Genomic DNA, 22,780 nt, shown 5'->3' on the forward strand with positions numbered 1-22,780 from the left:
CAAAGCGTGGAAAAAAAGTAGCGGCTTATAATCCGAAATTTACGGTAGTTTATGTGTTTGGTGTTGATCTGGTTCAGACCTGTCCAGACTTGGTTTTGCTCTGGTTTATTCATTAATTGAGCCACTATTCGAATGAGTGCAAGTGGCTAAAGCAGCAATTAATCAAATATTATAGTCTAATGTAAACATCTAGAAATCCCTGTGTTTCCATGGAAACCTGCTAACCTCTACAGACAACACAGACCTCTAAACACATACTCTGAAATGCACAGGATTATTATATTAGTTTAACAGTTATTATATTAATTTATTTCTCAGGGGCGATAAAAATTTGACCATGACTATAATTTCTGTTTTCTCTCAGCTGGTAATGCTGTTGTAATCTTGTTTTTAAAGTATGAAATCCATTTAAAAATTTGGGTCAGTCCTATATTACACGTTTTTTTCCATTGTGTGAAAAAATATCATATATTTTGATATATTTTTCGACAAATTCCTATTTCTTTGCAAACTAAGTTCACATTTTTGGAAATTAATTGCAATGGGTCTTATCAGCGTTGTATTTGCGATCAGATTTGGGATTTGTATTTTTATAGTGAGCATGAATTTCACAACTCCCATTTCAAACATGTCCAGGAGCAGTAACGTTTGAGAAAGTCTGAAATATGAACTGTTAAATTAATACAAGAATCACATGTATTTCAGAACATGTTTGTAGAGAAGAGTAAACTACAGGGTTAGCATTTTCTATATGCAATCCAGGGGTTTCAGAGGAATGAAAAAAAAAAAATTAGGAACGTTGTCATAGCGATCAAAAATTCAGAATGAAATACTATATCTTTTGAATGGTGACAGGTCCTCAAAACAACACCTATAGCAGTTGGTCGAAACCCATTAATTAATCAGAAGAATGTGTTTTTTTTTCTCCAGTTTCTTAAACAATTCCCGTCTTTGTAATTTATAATCACAACCATTCAAATTGTAATTATTATGTTATATCTTGCTGCCATATTGCAAAATATCACTGTAAGATTAGTCCCAATCAAATCAAAATCACTATTTGAATGGACACAATTAGCAAATCACAAAGGTATCATCATTTTTCTTCACATACGGTAAAATATTCTGCCAAATTCTACCTAAAAAACTGCTAACCCTGTAGTTTAGATCTGTATAAACATGTTCTGAAAGTAGGGATGCATCGATACTGACACTGTTAATCTGTGCTTGTTTTATCTGTCCCTATTCAAATAAACCATAAAATAAAATCAATAAAATATCAGTGCCGATACAAAAATATTAGCTCGATCAGGTATTGGTTCTTTGATATCGGTGAAGCTCATACCCTAGTTGGGCCTTTAATTGGATAAAATTATTTACATGCTGATTTGGGCCTTGTTTTATGAGTTAACTTTATTTTAAGGAAATAAGTGTCTTTTTCCATCCCTACAGTGCTATCGGTTAATATCGGGTATCGGCAAACTAAAGTCAAAGTATCGATATCGGAATCAGGTTTGAAAAAGCTGAATTGGTGCTTCCCCATCTTCTATTCAATCCTTTTATTAAAACATAAATCACAAATCTAATCAAATTGTCCTTACAACCATCTCTAGCTTCCTCTTCTTCCCAATTAGCACAATGTTCTTACTTGTATGATTAGCCACTACTTCATTTCTCACAGGTCAAATGCTCTGCCGCTCCCTGACCATACAAATACTGTGTGGGCTAATATCTCATTATACCCTCCTCCCATTGGACACTTGTTGCCATGGGCGTATATCAAAGCCTTAATCCTATACTCACAGCTAATCCCCAAGCGCTGCTCCTCTGTCTGCAAATAACAGTTTATTTCAATAGCACAGACACAAACCTTGGATTAGACTGAGCACTCCATATTAAACTTACTACAGACATGAAGAAATACAAGGTAAAGTGGTAGTTTTAGGGCTGGCATCGGTAAAATCCTGTAGATAAATGGCTGTAGTACATTCAGGTGTTGGTGCCAGTTTAGTGCCATAGCTTTTAGTTGGCAGAATAAGTCTGCAGTAGGTGTTTTGTGCTATAGCTCTCCCATAGGACTGTCTGGTTAAATGTAGGCTTGTCAAAACTATAAGTGTGTGTGTCTGAGTGTGTGTCAGAGCGTGTGTGTGTGTGTGTGGGCGTGTATATGTCTGTTTGTGTATACTGTGTGAGTGTGTGTGTGTGTGTGTGAGTGTGCATGCGTGTGAGTGTGTATATGTGTGTGTGTTTGGGTGCGTGTGTGTTTGAGTGTGCGTGTGTTCATGTGTACTGTGTGAGTGTGTCTGTGTTTTCATTTGTGTAGTGTAGTGTGTGTGTGTGTGGGGGTGTGTGTGTGTGTGTGTGTGAGCAGCAGTAAATGTAGGCTTGTCAAAAGTATCGAAAATCAGATGCTAAAACTAGTATTGAAACTAGATACTCATTTTTTGCAGGTATCGATACTAAAAAAGTCACATTCACCGGACAAAAATGAACCTTTTCTGAATCTTTGTAATGCTGTATCTTTCAGTATCAAGTATCAGACACATAGACTAATATACACCCATGGATCACGATGAACCTACTGGACCCTGAGGGATTACACAGATATTGAGTACTGAGTCTATTCTTAACTAACTATCAAGGTAGCACTTTTAGTTTTGTGACTGTAGGTTTATACTAGCAGTTGTTGGTGCCAGTTGACTGCTAGCTGCTAACCCTGTAGCTAGCTCAGTGGTTCTAAGCATCTTCATATTCATATCATATTTAGAATTATAGGACAGAAATGTGGATTAAGTCTAATTTAACCCAATATTTGATATACAGTTGTCCCTCACTATATTGCGGTTCACCTTTCGCGGTCTCGCTGTTTCGCGGATGTTTTTAGTGCAATTTTTCATGCTTTTTTACAGTGCTTGAACGCGCATTGTGTTCTGCGTCCTGATTGGCTGAGGGACTGTAGACCTTTGTCCATCAGTCTCCTCCGTGCCGTGTCTCCTGTACAGTACAGAATGTGTTCAGACAAATTTACATAAATGTTGGATCGCTGTGTAACTCTGAAGTGCTGTATGTTTGCACGTTTTCTCCCCGACAAAACCCACAATGTCGATGAAACGTTCTACACCGACAAAGGCACCAACGAAGGTTTGAACTTTGAGAAAAATGTGAGAAAATGTTAATACCTGTCTGAGAAAAGTGTATAAAGTGTGTGCTGAGGGGTTTTACAGCCACAAAACATATTGAATAATTGTAAAAAAATAAAGCTGTAAAGCTGTAATTGTAAAAAATAGGCAGATTTCGCCTGTTGCGGGTTATTTTTAGAACATAACCCCAGCGGTAAACGAGGGACCACTGTACCACAGTTTGAGAACCATCACTATAGCTAATTGCCTATTATAAGTTTGCAGTAGTATATGCGCTAGTTGTTTTGTTCTGTATATGCCTCCCTTAGGACCACTTTGTTAAATGTACAAACTAATTAATTTGTTTTTGAACTTAATGTCAAGTTCAACTTGAAGGTCACGTTGTGTTTTAAGTCTGTGCTGTTGCCATAGCAATTAAGAATTGAAAACAAAATATTACATCTTTTCAGTTGCGCAAAGTACTTGAACTGGCGGTTGTATGCAGAAACTGAAAGTCCCAGGTTTTCAGAATGATGATAAATTTGCTCTGTTGCCATAGCGATTAAGAATGCAAAACAAAATATTATATTGTTTGAATGGTGAAAAGCACTCAAAGAGGCGTTATATGCAACATCTTGAGGACCTTTTATACAAAGATATGGTGTTTTTTTGTTTGAAGTCAACCGTCCCTTTTTTTTGTTTTCTTTATAAAAAAAAAAAGTGAGTGATCTTATTTTTCCAGTATTTGTCTTCTATTATAATATACATGTTACTCTCTTTACAGAGGTTGTGAACTTCAGTCACTGTGGGCCCTGAGTTTTACTGTTATAAATTCTCATGAGGTCATCTGTTTGTGTGTTTAAATGTTTATGTGATTATTCTTGAGTGCAGACCATGTGTTTGTGTCCTAAGTGTGTGTGTGTGTGTGTGGAGTGTGTAGTTTCAGTGTGTGGGGGTGTATGTGTCTGTGTGTGAGTGTGTAAGTGTGTGTATCTGTGTGTTTTTGCATTTGTGTGTGAATGTGTGAGTGTGCGTGTGTGTTAGTGTTTTTGCGAGCATGTGTAGTGTGAGTATGTGTGTTTGTGTGTGTGTGGGTTCGTATGTGTGCATCTAGCGTATATGTGTGTGTATCAGTGTGTGTGTGCGTGTGTGTTCATGTGTGTAGTGAGTGTTTGAGCAGCAGTCGTCCATCTGTCTGTGTGCATTAGTTTCATTAGTTTCATTATTAGTTTCATTCATTTCATTAGTTGGAGTCTGGAGCTGTCTCAGGGACGTCACTGTTCAACAATCTGCACTTTATTTCATGTATGAGACTGTTTTTCATGAGCTCCCTGTTAAAATATGGTGTGATTCCAGCTCCTACAGATGAATACTGTTGTGGACTTGGGCAAGACACTTAACCCACCTCGCCCCCATGGTCTGTGTACATATGTGTGTGAATGTGTGAAGTACTTTTACTTACGTAGATTGTTCATGTGATACTTTTACTTGAGTAACTTTTGACCTCTGTATCTGTACTTTTACTTAAGTAGATTTTCCTACGATATTTTTAATTGTACTGGAGTAACTTTTGACCTCTGTACCTGTACTTTTACTTAAATAGATTGTTTCATGTGATACTTTTACTTGAATGACTTTTCACCTCTGTATCTGTACTTTTACTTAAGTAGATTTTCCTATGATATTTTTAATTGTACTGGAGTAACTTTTGACCTCTGTACCTGTACTTTTACTTAAATAGATTGTTTCATGTGATACTTTTACTTGAATGACTTTTCACCTCTGTATCTGTTCTTTTACTTAAGTAGATTTAGTCATTTCATAGTTTTACTTGAGTAACTTTTTTCCTCTGTATCTGTACTTTTACTTAAGTACCAGACTGCAGTAGATGGTCCAGCTCCGTCTGTCCCGGTCACCAGGGGGTTAATGTCCGAGTCTTTATAGTTTCCTGCTCTGGTTTCCTGGTTCTCCAAAGCCTCAGTCTGAGCACGACACTTTTCTGAATGACACGTTTGACCAGTTTAGAGCCAAACCAGCAGCTCCACTTCACAAACTTTGAATTTTTTTTTACTTTTTCTTCAAAATCACTGTTTTGCGTCTTAAACTGGAATTTCTCTCCAAAGCGTGGTAATTATTTTTATTATTTTAATATTCAGATTTTTATATTCAGATTTTTTCCCTCCGATTATAATTACTAATCACTAATTTTATGTCTGTTATTAAATTGTTTTTACAAAAATTCACTTAAAATGTTTAAATTGTATATTTCATCAGTTTCAACACTTTTAAAGGTCCCATATTACGCAAAGCTGACTCTTGTGAGCATTAAGTCATGTTATAATGTTGTTACCTCCTCAAAAACAGACCTGGAGTTGTGTTTTGTTTCATTCACACATGTTTGAGTAACACTTTATTATTAGTCTGTCACATCTCCAAAGCTCAAAATGCTCTGTTCCACCTTGTGATGTCATGAAGTGGTCGTTTTCATGTTAACAGCTCCTTTTACCTTTTGTTCAGTAGAGATTGGCAGTTCCAGGGCTGAAATGATCCAAATGATTCTAGTGAAGTTGTGTGGAGTGCAGGGTTTGTGTGTTAAACATGTGTGAATGAAACAAAACACAACTCCAGCTCTGTTTAGTATCAATTCTACACAGTATCTATTCTTGCACAAACTGTTTCTCAGAAGATGTTTTCAATTCTGATTCACTGCCACGTCGTGCTTCTCGTTTACAAATTGTTTTTCCTCTTTTTAAATGAAGGAACTGCCTGCTGCGTCGACAGTTTTTCTCTAGTATCGAAGTAAATTTTATCTGAAGTTGAAGTAGTTGTTAGATTTGTCAAAATATCGAAAATCAGATAGTAAAACTATCGAAACTAGTTACTTATTTGAGCAAGTATTGATACTAAAAAGTCACATTCACAGGACAGGAAATTAACCTTGACTGAATCTTTATGATGATGTCTCTCTGTATCTTTCACAAGTATAAGACACATAGACGAGTACACACCATGGACCACTATGAACCTACTGGACACTGAGGGATTACACAGATATAAGACACATGTGAATAGAAAACAAAGTACTACCATTTAATGTGGAAAATCACATTCTGTTGTCTAAAGAAAGCGTTTTTTATCATCAGTATTGAGTCTATTCCTTAGTATCGAAATCGAGTTTGTACAAAGCCGTAGTAGTAGTTTTAGCTCGCTTTTATTTTTTAGCATTGCAGTGGAAGTAGTGGCGAGGAATGTTTCTCTGTTAAGACCATTTTGACTCAGTGGTTTTGCAGCTGCAGTAAAAACATGCGCTTCCTGGATCGGCTCAAACAGCTGTTGGCTTCATCTAATTATCCTGAAAGATGAGAAGTCCTCAAACTATACGCTATTTAAACATGTCCGAGCTCTGCCGTCTGCCCTCAGAATAACATCTTAAAAGGTCCTATATGACTCTGGAGGTCATGTTAGAGTGTTGTTAACTCATCAAAAACAGAACTGCGTTTTGTTTCATTGACACGTTTGATTAACACTTTATTATTAGTCTGCCTGCTTCTTCAAAGTTCAAAATGCTCTGTTCCACCTTGTGATGTCATGAAGTGGTAGTTTTCTCTGTTTGAGGGAAGAACTCCTAAATATGCAGGGTTTGGGTTAAACATGTGTGAATGAAACAAAACACAGCCCCAGATCTGTTTGTGATGAGGAAACATCTTAACATAGAGTAGAAAATAGTATAATATATAGTATAATATCAGCCTTTTAAAGGTGCACTATGTAACTTTTTTGGTGGCGAGCCTGCTAGTCTCCATGGATATGTTATTGCTTTGCCTGACATGTTCCACAGTATGGTATTAAACTTATCTATCTCCATGGAGAACAGCAGCTGACTCCACAAGGTTAAGTTACAGCCAGGTCATATCTATAGAGAGGTGACCCCACTGACAGGGAGAATGCATTTTTTGAGCAATAAAAACACATGAATGCTAAAATATTAAGTTTTATGTCACACTGTGGAACACACTAGACTAACCCGCGGCTCTGGAGCTGCATCTCTTTCATCCTTATACTGCGCCTTTGCGTGGCTTAGGAAAATAAATTATAAATATTTAATTTAAGTACAAATTTAATTGATTTCCTTTTTTAAATTGTAGTTTAAATTGGAAGATTATCGTGATCTTGAAATATTGAAATAAAATTATATTTTATTATTTTTCCCCGGTATACCCGCCAAAATGCAGTGTATTTATCGATGAATATGCATTTGGGGTCCTGACAATCTTCAGATCCACATACGTCTGTGAGCAGCTATTCTCCACCATGAACTATGTTAAAAATAAACCCCGCTCACGCCTCACAGACGACAGCTACAGTCCTGTGTAAAGATACAGCCCTGATTTGCAGATAATTTCATAAGCAGCACACTATAGTAGTTTATACAAAGCGTAAAGGTAAAAAAAAAACAACACAATATATACAGTGTTATCTTTATTTTATCCAGTGTTTTTTTTTCCCCCGTGGAAACCGGGTCCAAATGGCTCTTTGGGTGTTAACGGTCACCGACCCCTGCAGTAGAACATTCTCCACAGATATGGCCTGGGAGTGTCACCTACTTGTCTCCATGGAGATAGATATGGATGGAAAAACTCAAAGCGATAACATCTCTATACTGACAAACAGAGAAGTTACATAGTGCACCTTTAATAATAAAAATCTCTGTTGCCATAGCACGAACAGTTGTGTTCACATCGTCAAAATTAGAACCAAACCCAGAATTAAACCTGGACTAAACCTGTTCTAAAAGGCAAGGCATAGTAGTAAGTGGACCTCTCACCAGAAAAGTTACACAGTGCAGCTTTAGTAATACAGTTTGAAGATTATATCAACAGAAATAAGTTTGTGTCTATTCAAAGTTCACATCTTAAACACATCCTGAAGAATTGACAAAAAGACTGATAAATGAATTGAAAAACTAATACAAGAATTACATTTCAGAACATGTTTGTACAGATCTGAACTACAGGGTGAGCAGCTTTTTACGCAGAAAAAACAGGATATGTTGTTGTTTGTGGAGACTTTGCGATTTGTTAATTGCATCCATTCAAATTGCCATTTCAGCTCAATTACGATTAATCTTACAGCTTTACTAATGTGTATATTTATCATTTTCTTTCAGTCTTTTGATGGCAGGGCCTCATTCCGCTCCGGTACTCTCAGTGCTCTGAAAAAGCGTTGGGAGCAGCCAGAGACCACCAAGGCTCCGGTGCCCAAACCAATCCCCGAACACCCACCTGTACGCAAGACCCCCAATTTTCCTGCACCCAAACCTGTGGATCTACCTGCACCCAAAACCGTCGATCTACCTGCACCCAAACCCGTTGATCTACCTGCACCCAAACCCGTTGATCTACCTGCACCCAAACCTGTGGATCTACCTGCACCCAAACCCGTTGGTCTACCTGCACCCAAAACCCCAGATCTTCTTGAACCCGAGATCCCTGATCTACCTGCAACCAAGCCCCAGGAGCCACCCAGTGTGAAGGCCTCCATCACCCGACAAACCTCCACCTCAGCTGAGCCCAAACCAAACAATACCGAGGAGCACAGACCAGAGGTGGGAAAGTCAAGATCGTTTCAAAATTATACCTGTAGTCTTAAAAACATGAAAAACAGAACTACAGTAGTTAATTTTCAACTGTTTGCAGACATCCCTGGATATCATTTTTATGCTTACAAATCAGATTTCAGTTCACAGTGCACATTTAAAACCACCTCTAAAGTGTTAGCATTTTTTTGAGAAGACTGAAATATGAACTCAGAAACTACAAGAATCCCAGGTATGTTTGTAGAAGTCTGAACTACAGGGTTAGGGTAGTTTTTATACAGAATAAGATCTAATAGAAGCAGTATATTTTGAAATTGCAGAAGACTACCACTACTACTACCTAAGTAAATAATCCTCCAATTCAAATTTTGAGTTTATATTTGATTAGATTTGAGTGTACAACCTGTACAAACATGTGCCGCTTGGTTGCATTCAATGTCAAGAACCATCACTCAAGCAGAAAAAGAAAGCATGTTGTTATATGCAAATGAAGGGATGTTTATTTGTAGAGCACCACTCATACACAAAATCATTCAAAGTGCTTCACAGGGTAAGACACATGGGACGGCAGTAGCTCAGTTGTGTTTAACATTTACATACATTAAAATCACAACAAGTAAAAACATAAATAGTCATGATAAGATTAACATTTAAAGAGAAGAGGAAGAATAAATCTCTTTCAGTCATATGCACAGCTAAACAGAACTGTTTGGAGCCTGAATTTAAACTTTGCCAAAGTAGAGGCCTGTCTCACATCTTCTGGAAGACTGTTCCAGGTTTTCGCTGCATAAATAGGAAAAAAGTACTTTGTAAAAAAAAAAGATGTCACGTTTCATATAAAAGGACGACTCAAAATGCAGGATCTTGAAAAGTTCTTTAAAGGGCCCATATTACACTATTCTCTGATCTGTTCTAATTTTGTTTCCTCATCACAAACAGACCTGGAGTTGTGTTTTGTTTCATTTGCACATGTTTAACACATAAACCCTGCAAATTTAGGCTGAGTTCTTCTCAGACGGAAAACACTCTTATGTAAAAATAGTGTAACCAAACGATACATACAAAATGAGCAGAGGAAAACACACACAGAAGAATGAGACACAGGTGAGAGACAAGTGGGCGGGGCAAGCAATCAATATGACAGGAAGTAAAACTCAAACACACACAAGGCTACAGAAATTACACAATAAAAGCAGCTACAGAACAATAAAATAAAACAAAGAAAATCATGATCATGCCTGAAAGACTGAAAGACTAGAACAAAAAATGACATTAAAAACTAACTCTGTATTTTAAACGTCTCTCAGAAGCTGCCAATGGAGCGGATGAAGAGGAACTTCAGCGAGGACAGGTCTGAGGATCTGGTCCCGACGAGCCCTTGCGCTGTCTACGAGAAACCCCGAGTGCCCCTCACCAACCTCAAGAAGAAGTTTGAGAGAAGCGAGGAGGCAGTCGTCAAGGTATTTAAAGCGCCTGTGTTACACTGTTTTCTGATCTATGATATAATGCTGTTTCCTCGTCAAAAACAGACCTGAAGGTGTGTTTTGTTTCATTCACACATGTTTAACACACAAACCCTGCATAACACTCTGTTCCTCCTTGTGATGTCATCAAGTGGTAATACAGAAAGTGCTCCACTGTGTTTTTAAACTTGACCTTCACTAGAATCATTTGGATCATTTCAGCCCTGCTTCTGAACAAAAGGTTAAAAAAAACTTGAATTCTACCACTTCATGACATCACAAGGTGGAACAGAGCATTTTGAGCTTTGGAGATGTAGACAGACTAATAATAAAGGGTTACTCAAATGAAACGGGTATCTTTTTGAGGAAGTAACAACATTATAACATGGCATAAAGCTCACAAGAGTCCATTTTTGTAATATAGGACCTTTCATAAGAATACATGTTCTTAAACTATGGTACTTATGTTTATAACTGAACTGACTTTCAATTTTTAATGGAGAGGTCCACAGTCCTTCTGTCCATGTGGTTTGGATCAGAATTCAGACATTTGAAGAAGAAATTTGAGTATTGAAATTGAAAAAAGGCAAAATTATAATTGAAAGCTATATTTTTTAAAATTTGTTTTTAAAAAGGCCAAAATAAGATAAATAGTGATTATTTTGACTATTGCCCAGCTACAGCTTGAAATGGTGTATAATAAACCCCAGAGTGGAGAATTTGGTTTAAAAAACACCGATGGGTAGATATACATAAAACACCTGCAGAACAGTTTGAATTCCTCCAGTAATCTCTCTCACATTATTTTACACCAGACGTAGACACTTTAGACCAGCATTTGTACATATTTTGCATATTTTCCAGTCTTGTGTTTGTCACGTTCATAACTGAGGAATGCAGGGACACTTTTTTCATATACTTTAACAGTTTTATTTTTAGTCTGTGCTGGCGTTGTCATACAACAGAAATGAACCTTTCTTGAATAGGGATTACACAGATATAAGGTCACTTGGAAATAGAAAAGAAAGTACTACAATTTAATGTTGAAAATCACATTCCATTCTCTTTTTATGTCACTTACAGAAATCTGAGAATGTACAAGCCTGAACAGGACTCCATACATTTGAATATTAACAGACACTTTCCCACAGCGGTGTATAGATAATATAGATTCCAGCTCCACTTTAACATAAACTTTTTCCCATGTGCAGATAAAAGCAGGATGAGTCTGGTTTGTTCATTAGATCCACCTCACATCCCTCTACACATGTACTCCTAATAAGTATGTTTTATTGGTTTAAGTAAAAGAAAAAAAGAAAAAAATACCAAATACTGTGAAAATTCCTTTAAAGGTGCACTATATAGCTCAGTTGGTAGAGTTTGTGTCCACTGGTAAACATAACATCATTGGTAGAGCATCAGATCCACTAGTTGGTGGCACATTCACAAAAAAATGAATGCGGTTGTTGTGTCCTTGGGCAAGACACTTAACCCACCTCGCCCCCAGTGTCTGTGTACACTGGTGTGTGAATGTGTGTGTGAATGTGTGAGTGGTTCCTTGATGTAAAGTTCTCTGAGTGATTTGAAGGTGGAAAAGCGCTATATAAAAATGTGGCTGTTTCCATTTTACCGATGTTCCACACTAAGGCATTAAACTTATCTACATGAAGACAAGCAGCAAAGTATTTTTCTAAAAAAGCCTATAGTTGAGTACTTTCTAGTTACATAAGTTTAATGACATTTATGGAACTTTACAGGTAACGCAATAACATGTTAAGCAGAGGATGGACTTCCCACTAGAAATGTTACACACTGCAACTTTAAAAATATAGAAAATAACAAACTATTTGACTATTTGACTCAGTCATTTACATTTTTGTCTTGGTTGTTTTTTATTCAGGCAGAACTGAACCAATAAAACCAACTGAACATATTTAGTTGTTACCGGTGGTTCAAATGTCTATAGACGGATTCAAACGTTGTCTTAATAAAAGTGAACCATGAGTGAGACAGTGTGTGGGAGTGTTCTTAAAAACATTTTCTCCAACGCAGCTGTCGCTCTGTCAGGCGTCTACACAGAAACGAAAAAATCATTCAAATGTCTAAAAATATTTTCGTAAAAGCTGTTCTCTCTGACGATCGTTAATAGATTCTTGTTTTTGTTTCAGACTGGACGGACGACTCTACGCAGCACCTCGTCCGACGACATGAACCACAGCGGTAAAGACTTTGCACTTTAAAGGACCCGTTTTCACATCTATGTTCTAATGTTGTTTCCTCATCACAGACAGACCTGGAGTTGTGTTTTGTTTCATTCACACAAGTTTAACACACAAACCTGCATATTTAGGCTGAGCTCTTCTCTCAAACAGAAGACACTCTGTTCCACCTTGTGATGTCATCATGTGGTAATACAAGAAGCCATACACCATACACCTTCACTAGAATCATCTGGATCATTTCAGCTCTGGAAATGACAAACTAAAAGGTAGCTGCTAACTTGAAAACTAGCACTTCATGACATCACAAAGTGGAACAGAGCATTTTGAGATTTAGAGATGTAGACAGACTAATGATAAAGGTTTAAACACAACTCCAGGTATGTTTTTGAGGAGGTAACCACATTCTAATATGGCTTAAAGCTCACAGGAGTCGGTTTGTGTAATATAGGACCTTTAAAGGAGACAGATTATGAAAATGAGTTTTATAATGTTCTCTCATCACAAACATAGCTACAGTTGTGTTTTACTTTTTCCACGCTTGTTTATGTGTGAAATACTGTCCCTTCATCATGTGAAAAACCAATGAACCACATCTTGTTGTGATGTCGTTGGTTTTAATAGGAGATTCTTCTAAACTGAGGGAGAAAATGGCCAAATACCAGGCTGCAGTCTCCAAACAAGCACCAAAGCAGAGCGTGAGTAACAACAACAGTTACAGAGTGATGGGAAGAATATTTGCATGTATTTAGTCATGGAACAGTGAATACCTGCGTTCAAATGTGCCAATTAGAGTGCTGTATTCTGAGTACTTAGAATACTTTTACATTGACTTGCATTTAAATTAAAGATGCAATATAGAAAAACAAACATACAGCTGTTTGATTTTCCTTTGACTAACTGTACCTGAATGTAGTTACTCAAAATAATAACACTAATATTGCCTATTTCTTAATTTCTTTAAGTACTTAATAAAAGCACTTGTTAGGCCTTTTACAATGGGTTATTCTTTAATATGTGGTGACGATTGTTATTAGCATTTTTAGCATTACTGTAACTACTGAATTTTTTTTAATGAGATTCCCAATGCGAGTAGCTGCATACACGATCAATCAGAAGTTTGGACACACTTTCTCGTTTATGTTTTTTCTTTGTTTTCATGGCCATGTTAGGGTTTGAGGTTAGAGGTTAAAGGTTAGAGTTGGGCATTGTAAATTCTCACTGAAAGCATCAAAACTATGAATGAACACATACGGAATACAGTAGTCCCTTGTTTATCGTGGGAGTTACGCAATCAGCTTTATTTTTTACAATTATTCTATATGTTTTGCAGCTGTAAAACCCCTCACCACACACTTTATACACTTTTCTCAGACAGGCATTAGTGAGGGAAGTCTGGGAGTCCCTGCTTAGACAGCTGCCCCCGCGACCTGGCCCCGGATAAGCGGAAGAAAATGGATGGATGGATGGCATTAACATTTTCTCACATTTCTCTCTTGTTTAAACTCTCTCAAAGTTCAAATCTTCGTAGGTGCCTTTGTCAGTGCAGAACGTTTCATCGACATTGTGGGTTTTGTCGTGGAGAAAACTTGCAAAAATGCTGCACTTCAGAGTCACACTGCGATCCAACATTTGTTTGAACACATTCTGTACTGTACAGGAGACATGGCACAGAGGAGAGTGAGTGACAATGGTCTACAGTCCCTCAGCCAATCAGGACACAGAACACAATGCACGTTTATACACTGTAAAAAAGCATGAAAAATTGCACACAAAAAATCCATGAAACAGGCCACGAAAGATGAAGCACGATATAATGAGGGACAACTGTATAGTAAACAAAAATATACTCAAAATAACTCCAAGCTTGTTGATTTTAGATTTTTTCAAATAGCCTTTACTCTTTGCTTTGAACCTGCTTTACACTTTTGGCATCTCTTGACCCTGACGTGGCACAGCTGTGAAGTGAAAACCATTTCACGAGGACAAGGGTTTACAGCTGTTGGCAAAGCAAAGGCTGGATACTTTGAGGAATTTGAAAACAAAAAACAACAACTTTTTCTCTTTACTATATAATTCCATACATCTTGTTTCATATATTTGATGTTTTCCATATGTATAAAATGTAGAAATTAGTAAACATAAAGAAACAGCGACAGTAGCTCAATTGGTTGTCAACTGATCCGAAGGTTGTTGGTGTGATTCCAGCTCCCACAAATGAATGCTCTCGTTTTGTCCTTGGGCAAGACACTTAACCCACCTCACCTCCTTTGTCTGCGTACACTGGTGTATGAATGTGTGTGTGAATGGGCGAGTGGTTCCTTGATATAAACAGCTTTGAGCGTCTTGAAGGTGGAAAAACGCTATCATTGTGAAGGCTAACCAGCTACGTGCTAACTAATCTCCAAAGCACGGTTGTTTTAAGTCCAAAAAACACATTTAAAACACAAGATTTGGCAAAATATTTTTTATAAAACCTTTGTGATTTATACAGTTTCAGAAAGAGATTTTTAATTTTGTTTCATTTACGAAAAAACATTGAATATGAGGCTGTGTCCAAACCTTTGACTGGTAGCATAGATCTGCAGTCAACATACACGGTACTAGGTTCAAAGTACATTTTCTTCACAGGAAAATGAAACAATGAATGGGTCAACATTACATTTTAAATCTTTGGTACTTATACACAAAATGAGACCTGTATTCTTCACTGTGGAGCCCTGTTTAAACATGCATGCAGTAATCTGTTGGTTTCGAGTGTGCCATTATATTGTACACACTTGATTAATGTTCATTATCTGGACGAGGGCTGGCACATTACCTCAGCCTCATTGTTCACATTCATTCTGCTGTAATTGGTTCCTTCCTGTGTTTTCTTTAAATAGAAACGAACTCAATGTAACTGTATGTAATGTTGTTTTGGCATTCTCTTTGTGTTTTGAATCAGGGCGAAACTCTGGCTCCAAAAACATCAGCTCCTGAGTGCAACGGCGAGAAGGTCAATGGTGAGAGGCAGTTTTAACTTTACTGCAGAGAAAAAAATATATTTGGAAACTTTTTGGAAAGTATTTGAGTTTAAAAGTGCTTGGTTTTAATAAGGAAAGATGGGTGGGGATCAGGACTAAGCAGACCAGAACTAAAACAGACCAGGACTAAATCAGGACTAAACCAGGACTAAACCAAGAACTTAAAAAGACTAGGACTAAATCAGAACTAAACCAAGTCTAAACATTATTGCTAATCCAAGCTAAGACTAGACAGTGATTAAATGATGACTTAGGAAAGGTCTAAACTTGGTCAAAAACCCAGACTAAACCCAGACTAAGCACGGACTAAACACGGACTAGAACCTCAAATAAATCAGAAAATCTCATATGAAGAAATGTTAATATACAATCTTAACTTTACATGATCTTGTATCTATTGTACGCTCTTACTATAGACTGTAAATGTAAACGGGCATAGCTAACCTGCTAGCCACTGTGTTCCAAGTAGGAAGTGAACATGAGCGCACATCCGGCTCCATTGACTCTGGCTTCAATTCACTTTCTGTTGAAAAACTGTAGCTCCCCTCTCTGTAACTGCTGTGGGTTAATACAAACATTTCTGGTCTTAAAATGTTCGTATAACCCAGTCTACATGATCCTGGGGTTTTTATTTCACTGTTGTGTCTGTAAATCAAGATATGAACATTAATAACAGACAAATCAGGCACCTTCTTTCCCCGAGGTCGCTCCCGTTAGCGTTAGCAACAGATTTTATTGACAGCGTTGCTAAGCTCCTGCTCCCTGCTAAACCAGTGGTGTCGGTGGGAAGACGCGTTACCTTCAACAGCCTCGCTCCAGATTGGCTCTTTGGTTGCTATGATACTCGTGGTCGGAATTCCAAATATGGAACTTGGCTCCAAATTGGCCCCTATAACTGCTCTAGCCTCGATGAGCTTCATTTGACTGGAGCCAAACACTGTGGGTGACGTTGCACTCGTTCAGTCCTCTTCTTTATACAGTCTGTGGTTATTACACAAATGAGAAGAAACTTAACCTGTTTATTTTGTGTTTCAGGTGAAGTGAGAGACCCTCCTAAGACCGCCAAAGTGAGTCACACTGCTACGTCATTTACATAGTACCAGGTGTATTAAATATTATATTATTTTTATACAGAGTGTGTGGGGACTCGAGTCAGACTTGAGTCACTATTTTGAGGACTTGAGACTTGATAAAATGGACTAAGACTTGGGAAACTTCACTTGGACTCGATGGCCAGTGACTTCAGATAAGTAGATGCTTTTGGTTTCAAGGGACGTAACAGTAACTTAAATACTTTGAATGTCAAATGTCTTATAATAAAAATTGGATTACAAACTCTTGCTCAAATCCATTGTTTTGATGCAGCAGCTAAAACAAAGGGAACATGATCCTTTGCTCCATTTCAGTGCAGACTAAGTAACTGTTATTACGCACTTTTAAATTGGAATTCTTGGATATTGTTACATCCCTATGACTGTTTTAAGTAATACAATGTGATGACGCCATACTCCCACATTAGACTTTAATCTGACCAGAAAGAACTGACTTAGAACGTAAATCAGCTCGCCTGTTGTAGTTCCAAACAAGTCTCACACGTCAAACTACAGTCACATGCTAGCTAGCATTAGCCAACAGTCACGGTCACGTTTTTGTTGAAAATCACACTCCTAAAACAGAACCATGAACACTCGTACTGATCACAGGCTCTGAAAAATGTTGTGTTTTCATCTAAAAACTGTTTGGGCATTGTTTGCTAGTGTGTGCATTGTGTCACCATGGTAACTGCTGAACACTCCTCCATAGACATGCATGTAGACCCCTCTTCCCAGCGTGATGCCACTGCAGAGTATAAATTCTTGTCCATGTTGCTGTAGTTCCGGCTGCCGGAGCGTGAGACGTGTTATGCCTGTGTGAAGACGGTGTATCCTCTGGAGAGACTGGCCGTTCTACAGCACGTTTACCACAAGAGCTGCTTCAAATGCTGTCACTGCAGCGCCAGGCTCAGGTACAACCCAATAATTAGATCTGTTTTTTGTGTGTGTTTACATCATAGACTGTTTTATATAAGTGGACATAGCTAACCCTCTAGCTGCCTCATTCCAAATGGGAAGTGAGCATTTACAATTGCGTGCACAAGAGAAATCTGATAATCACAAACATCATTCAGTCACCATATTTCAGCCATACACTGTATAAAGAAGTGAACCAAGTGAGACGTCACCCATAGTGTTCGGCTTCAGTCAAATGAAGCTCATCGAGGCTAGCAGTTATAGGAATATCATAGCAACCAAAAAGCCAATCTGGAGCGAGGCTGTTGAAGGTAACGCCTCTTCCCATCTACACGGCTGGTTTAGCAGGGAGCAGGAGCTTAGCAACGCTGTCAATCAAACCTGTTGCTAATGCTAACGAGATCAACCTCAGTTGATCTGTTATTAATGATCATATCTTGATTTACGGATAAATTAGCAAAATAAAACCCCAGGATCATGAGCGGGTTAATACGAACATTTTAAGACCAAAATGACGAGTCTGACAACAGCAGTTACAGAGAGAGGGGACACATTTTTATAATAGAAAGGGAATTGGTGCCAGAGCCGGAAGCCCATACTCACTTCCAATTTGGAACGCAGGAGCTAGCAGGTTTGCTATGACCATTTATATATACAGCCTATGATTTTAACCTTATCTGAAAAAAATTGTAGAAATAATAGTTTGATTGCTCTAGTAGTAAAAAAAAACATTGCTTACTGGTCGACTATTACTGTAGTGGGTAGTTACAGCGCTAGTGGATAGCTGTAGTATAAATTATAAATATATAATTGTTTTGTCCTCAGTCTCAGTAACTACGCCTCTCTCCATGGAAACGTCTACTGCAAACCTCATTTCAACCAACTCTTCAAGTCCAAAGGAAACTATGACGAGGGCTTTGGACATAGACCACACAAGGAGCTATGGGAGCCCAAAGTGGAGGGAGAGGAGGAGAAAGAAGCAAAACCGACCCAAAATGAAGGCCCAGAACCGGCTCGAAGTCCTGTTAACGCCAACGCAGACCCCACCCCAAGTGTAGAAGACTCCCCAATCGCCAAAGTCACTGATTTGACACAACTTTTGGAGAAGCAGCCGCAAAAATCGAAGGAAAAAACAAGCGAAAAGCCAATTCCGAGTCGGCGTTTGCATGTCGCGTGGCCACCTCCAGCCGGGGAAGGTGAAAACGGCGCCCCCTTGAGTCCAGTGAAGGAAGGAGATGGAGGAGGAGCAGCGTTATCTGTGAAGAGTTTTAAAAAATGGCCGCCCGAAGATGAACCGGTGTCGTCGTTCCAGAGCACAGAGAGGGCGGAGCTAAAAAGTCTGAGAAGAAGCTCGTCTTTGAAAGAGCGAAGCCGCCCATTCACGCTGCTAAAAAATTCCGAGTCGGGTACGATAACTTCGAGGCAGAAAGAACCAAGAAGACCGCTTAAATCTTTACAAGAATGGAGGGCATCGATGGAGGAGCGACTGTCTATGGAAGAGAAAGAGGAGACCAAACCAGAACCAAAACCAGAGCCGGTCCTGACTCCCATTACGGAGAAGCAAGAAGCACAGGAATGCCCCAAAGAGGAGCCGGAAGTCCAGTCCCAAGTCCAGCCTGAACCCGAGCAGAATTCTCAGGAAGAACCAGAGATGAGCGCAGAAGACATTATCAAGAGGAACAGATACTACGACGACGAGGAGTACGACGATGACGACACGGTGTAGTCGGAAAGTCACGACGTTAAGCCATAGTTTTTCAGATCCAGGTTATGTCAAAGATTAAATTGCACAAATTGGCATAAAAAGTTGTAAATATTAGCATTATGTTTCACTCTATCATAAAAAAATATCCTCTGCAGAATTTAAAAGCCAAAAAGTCACAATAATGTAATTTTCAATTTTAGAGGAATTTGCAAGTTATTGTCCTATTAGAGATTCATTTTTATTGTATTTTTTATATCCGGGTTTACACAGTTTTGAGTTAAAGGTGCACTATTTAACTTTTCCCTTGGAGATGTTATTGTTTTGCCTGGAATTTTGCACGTTGTGGCATTTTACTTGTCTATCTCCATGGAGACGACACCAGGCTCATTATAAGAATGCATGTGTTTCAGTTTATGTTTGAACAACAGAAATACCTTTAAAACCAGACTGGAGTTTTACCGTCACAGTAATGCTAACAACAACTAGCATGCTAACAGTGTACTTCCTGATTACCTGCCAGATGCAGATAGTACGCAGCAGACTTATTTTGCTGTCAACAGCGTGTTTGTCGATGTGTGTTTGAACAATGGAAATACTTGTAATTGAATCAGCGTAAGTAAGTGAAGTAGATAAGTTTAATGCCATACTGTGGAAACTTCCATGGAGAGCGATGGCATCCATGGAGACAAGCAAGTGGTGGGTCTTCTAAAAGTTACATAGTGCATCTTTAAGGGGGAAAAAACAAACATTCCAGATTTTTTTTTGTCTTTTTTCTTTTAAAAATTTGTCAAAATATTTAATCAATATTTAACAGACTTTTCCATGTTTTGTATTTGCACATTCCTGTCGAGGCTCTGACCTGATTTTGGCTTATTTTTTTTATAATGTTCTTATGTCAATGCCTGGGAAAACAATGCCTCTATCTACTACTATGTAAATTTTATATTATTTTATGAATGAAGCTTTTATACTTGTCAATCAGAACTTAAATAAGACTTAAGAAATTATCTCTGTCTAAAACTATGCCATTCACTTTTGTCCATATGAAAAAGCCATTTGAACCTGTTTTATATCGAAAAACCTTTTGAAAACTGTGATAAAAACAACATACCGATATGTCTTAAAGATCTAGAGTACTGTTTTTGCTTTAAACCTGGTCTAAACTTGGACTAAACCAGGACCAGGGCTGCAAGACTAAAAGTAACCAAAGTATATCTGTAGTGCATCATTCAAACTCAACATAATTTACCAATATGTGAAAAAAAATGCGCTGTACCTGATTTTTACCGTCTTAAAAACATGAAAAACTGTTTGCAGTGGTCCAAAGTTACTCCCCATTCATCTTAAGCATTCAGAGTATCCAAATTATTCACCATGATGAGTTTATAAGCACGTTTCACCACTTTCAGAGGCCAGGTTTGACATCACAGCAATGCTAACAACAACTAGCATGCTAACACTGCACTTTCTGATTACCGGACAATGAAGAGCTTTATAATTAGATACAAACAGCACACAGCGGACTTATTTTAACCTCAACAGCTTCCAAAAGACATATTTTGCTCAAAGAAAACAAAGGTTGGGTACAGGGCCTTTAAGGAAGACTTGATAAAAGAAAACTCACTGAGGCTGAACAATCTGAGAAAAATATCTAATTGTGAATTTTCTGATAAGTGTTATGATTGTGATTATATTTATGATTTATGTTTTTATAAGACGATGGTTTAAAGTTTACATTTTAAACAGGACCAAGAGAACTGACAAACTAATACAAGAAACCCATATATTTCAGAACATGTTTGTAGAGTTTTTATGCAGAAAAAGACCCAATGAAGACACAGGGAGGGCATCTGACACACAAAGGGAGGGCATCTGACACACAGGGACATTTCAGAACGTTTGTGCAGATCTAAACTACAACTTTTAGTCAGAGAAAGACTGGATATGTTGTTTTTGGAGGAAATTATGGTTCTTCAAAAAATGTTGGCCTATTCCTAACAGTGTCCAGTCAAATTGTACTTTTGATATGATTATAATTATGATTATGATTAGTCTTGCAGCCCTAATCTGCCGTGTACTTCTCATATTTTTATTTTTTGGTTTGTTTGTGAGAATATAAACAATGGACCGATTTTTGACTTGAAGAATCAGCTTTTGAGGATTATAAAAAATGGAGCTTTGAGGCCAAGTTCTGTGTAGAAATGCATTTTTTTGTTGAGGTTGGGTGAATTCACACTGTCCTGATTTATACTTGCTTTGGTCCTGGTTTAGTCCTTGTTCCGTTTTGGTTTAGTCCTGGTCTAGTCCAGATTTAGTTGTAGTTTAATCCAGATCTTGTTGTGATGTGTGAGTGTGGTTCATTTCTTCATTTTAACGATAAACTTTGATCACAAACCTCTGAAGCTTCTGTCTCTGCTGTTTATAAACCTCAACTTTATATCAGGAAACAACTGGAAATATTAAATATTATAAACAAGACTCATGGTTTGAGTTTAAGTTTGTATCATCTCCTCTGCATCCTCTGTTCATTGTGCTTCCTCTGCACCATATATTCACTGTCCTCATTAATCAGATCCATCCTTATGAACTCAAATCTATATCTTAAACCACAAACCGACTTATGCTACTTTATTCGTTTAAACCATTTACAAACATTTTTTCAAAGGTCCAGCTCCAGCGTCTAACTGTCCACTGCCCATTTGAAATCACTTTGTAAACATGATGCAAAGTCACTTTGTGAAATGAGAAAAGTTCGAGGAGTAATCGAGGAGCATTTCAAAACCAACTAATATTTGACACATGAAAATAATATTACTCGAGTAGAAATAATGGTATTAGCTAAAGAAGGAAGAATAGATCAATTTGATGATTTTGTTTTGAAAATTGTAACAAAACAACCACTTTGAATTGCACTGTAGTGGAAGTAAACTGGGTACTGTGTTTTTTGCTGTAAATATACATAACAAAACATAACAAAGACTTAACTGTCCCGTGAACAAATGAGTCGTCTGCATTCGACCCGTCCTTCAGAGTCAACGGGGGGGAACCTGTCAGGAGCAGATGACCCGGATCATGGTCAGGACTCACCAGTTTCATATGTAAAATAAATAAAGTGTCGTTGTCCTCTGCATCTTTCAATATCGGTGAGTTGGGCTTGATATCTGTGCTTTACTTAAGTACATTTTACTGTGGATACTTTTTACTTTTACTTTTACTACTACATTTGAGAGCAGTATCTGCACTTTCTGCTCCACTACATTTTTTAACTGGACTGAAAAGTAAAAGTATTTTTATTATTGTCTGAGACCTGCTGAAAAGGTTGAGGGTTTATTTTTAATATGTTCATAAGTTGAGCAAAACAAAAATATACAAATAAAACAGATAGAATACTAGATACTTTTACTTAAGTAGTTTTTTTCATGTGATTCTTTTACTTTTACTTGAGTATTTTTTTGCTCTGGTATCTGTCCTGTCCTTAACTTAAGTAACAATATTGAGCACTTCTTCCACCCCTGGGAATAACCTGAGCTGGAGTGTTGCATTTTGAGTTGTGCTCAAGGTTGCGCTCCCAAACTTTGGATTTGTTGCCAGGTTGAGAGCGCAACTTTAACATGCTGCGTCTTATAAATACTGAAAAAGTTAA

At 37.8% G+C, this 22,780-nt stretch overlaps 1 protein-coding gene across 2 annotated transcripts in view; it reads left to right on the forward strand.

Annotated features, from left to right (window-relative positions):
* LOC117371509 (LIM domain and actin-binding protein 1-like) overlaps positions 1-21,539 on the forward strand; it is a 35,060-nt gene extending 13,521 nt beyond the window's left edge. The window contains exons 4-11 of one of the 2 annotated variants that reach the window (XM_055221864.1): positions 8,287-8,724; positions 10,023-10,175; positions 12,347-12,398; positions 13,025-13,095; positions 15,345-15,402; positions 16,459-16,490; positions 17,298-17,428; positions 18,258-21,539. In XM_055221864.1, coding sequence (XP_055077839.1) covers positions 8,287-8,724; positions 10,023-10,175; positions 12,347-12,398; positions 13,025-13,095; positions 15,345-15,402; positions 16,459-16,490; positions 17,298-17,428; positions 18,258-19,158 — 1,836 coding nt within the window. In that variant the 3' untranslated portion in view covers positions 19,159-21,539. Of the gene's footprint in view, positions 1-8,286; positions 8,725-10,022; positions 10,176-12,346; positions 12,399-13,021; positions 13,096-15,344; positions 15,403-16,458; positions 16,491-17,297; positions 17,429-18,257 lie in introns of both variants that reach the window. The other variant, XM_033967209.2, reaches the window with a different exon arrangement.
* Positions 21,540-22,780: the final 1,241 nt, after the last annotated feature.

This window comes from Periophthalmus magnuspinnatus, chromosome 5 (assembly GCF_009829125.3).
Source record: "Periophthalmus magnuspinnatus isolate fPerMag1 chromosome 5, fPerMag1.2.pri, whole genome shotgun sequence".
Lineage (NCBI taxonomy): Eukaryota > Metazoa > Chordata > Actinopteri > Gobiiformes > Gobiidae > Periophthalmus > Periophthalmus magnuspinnatus.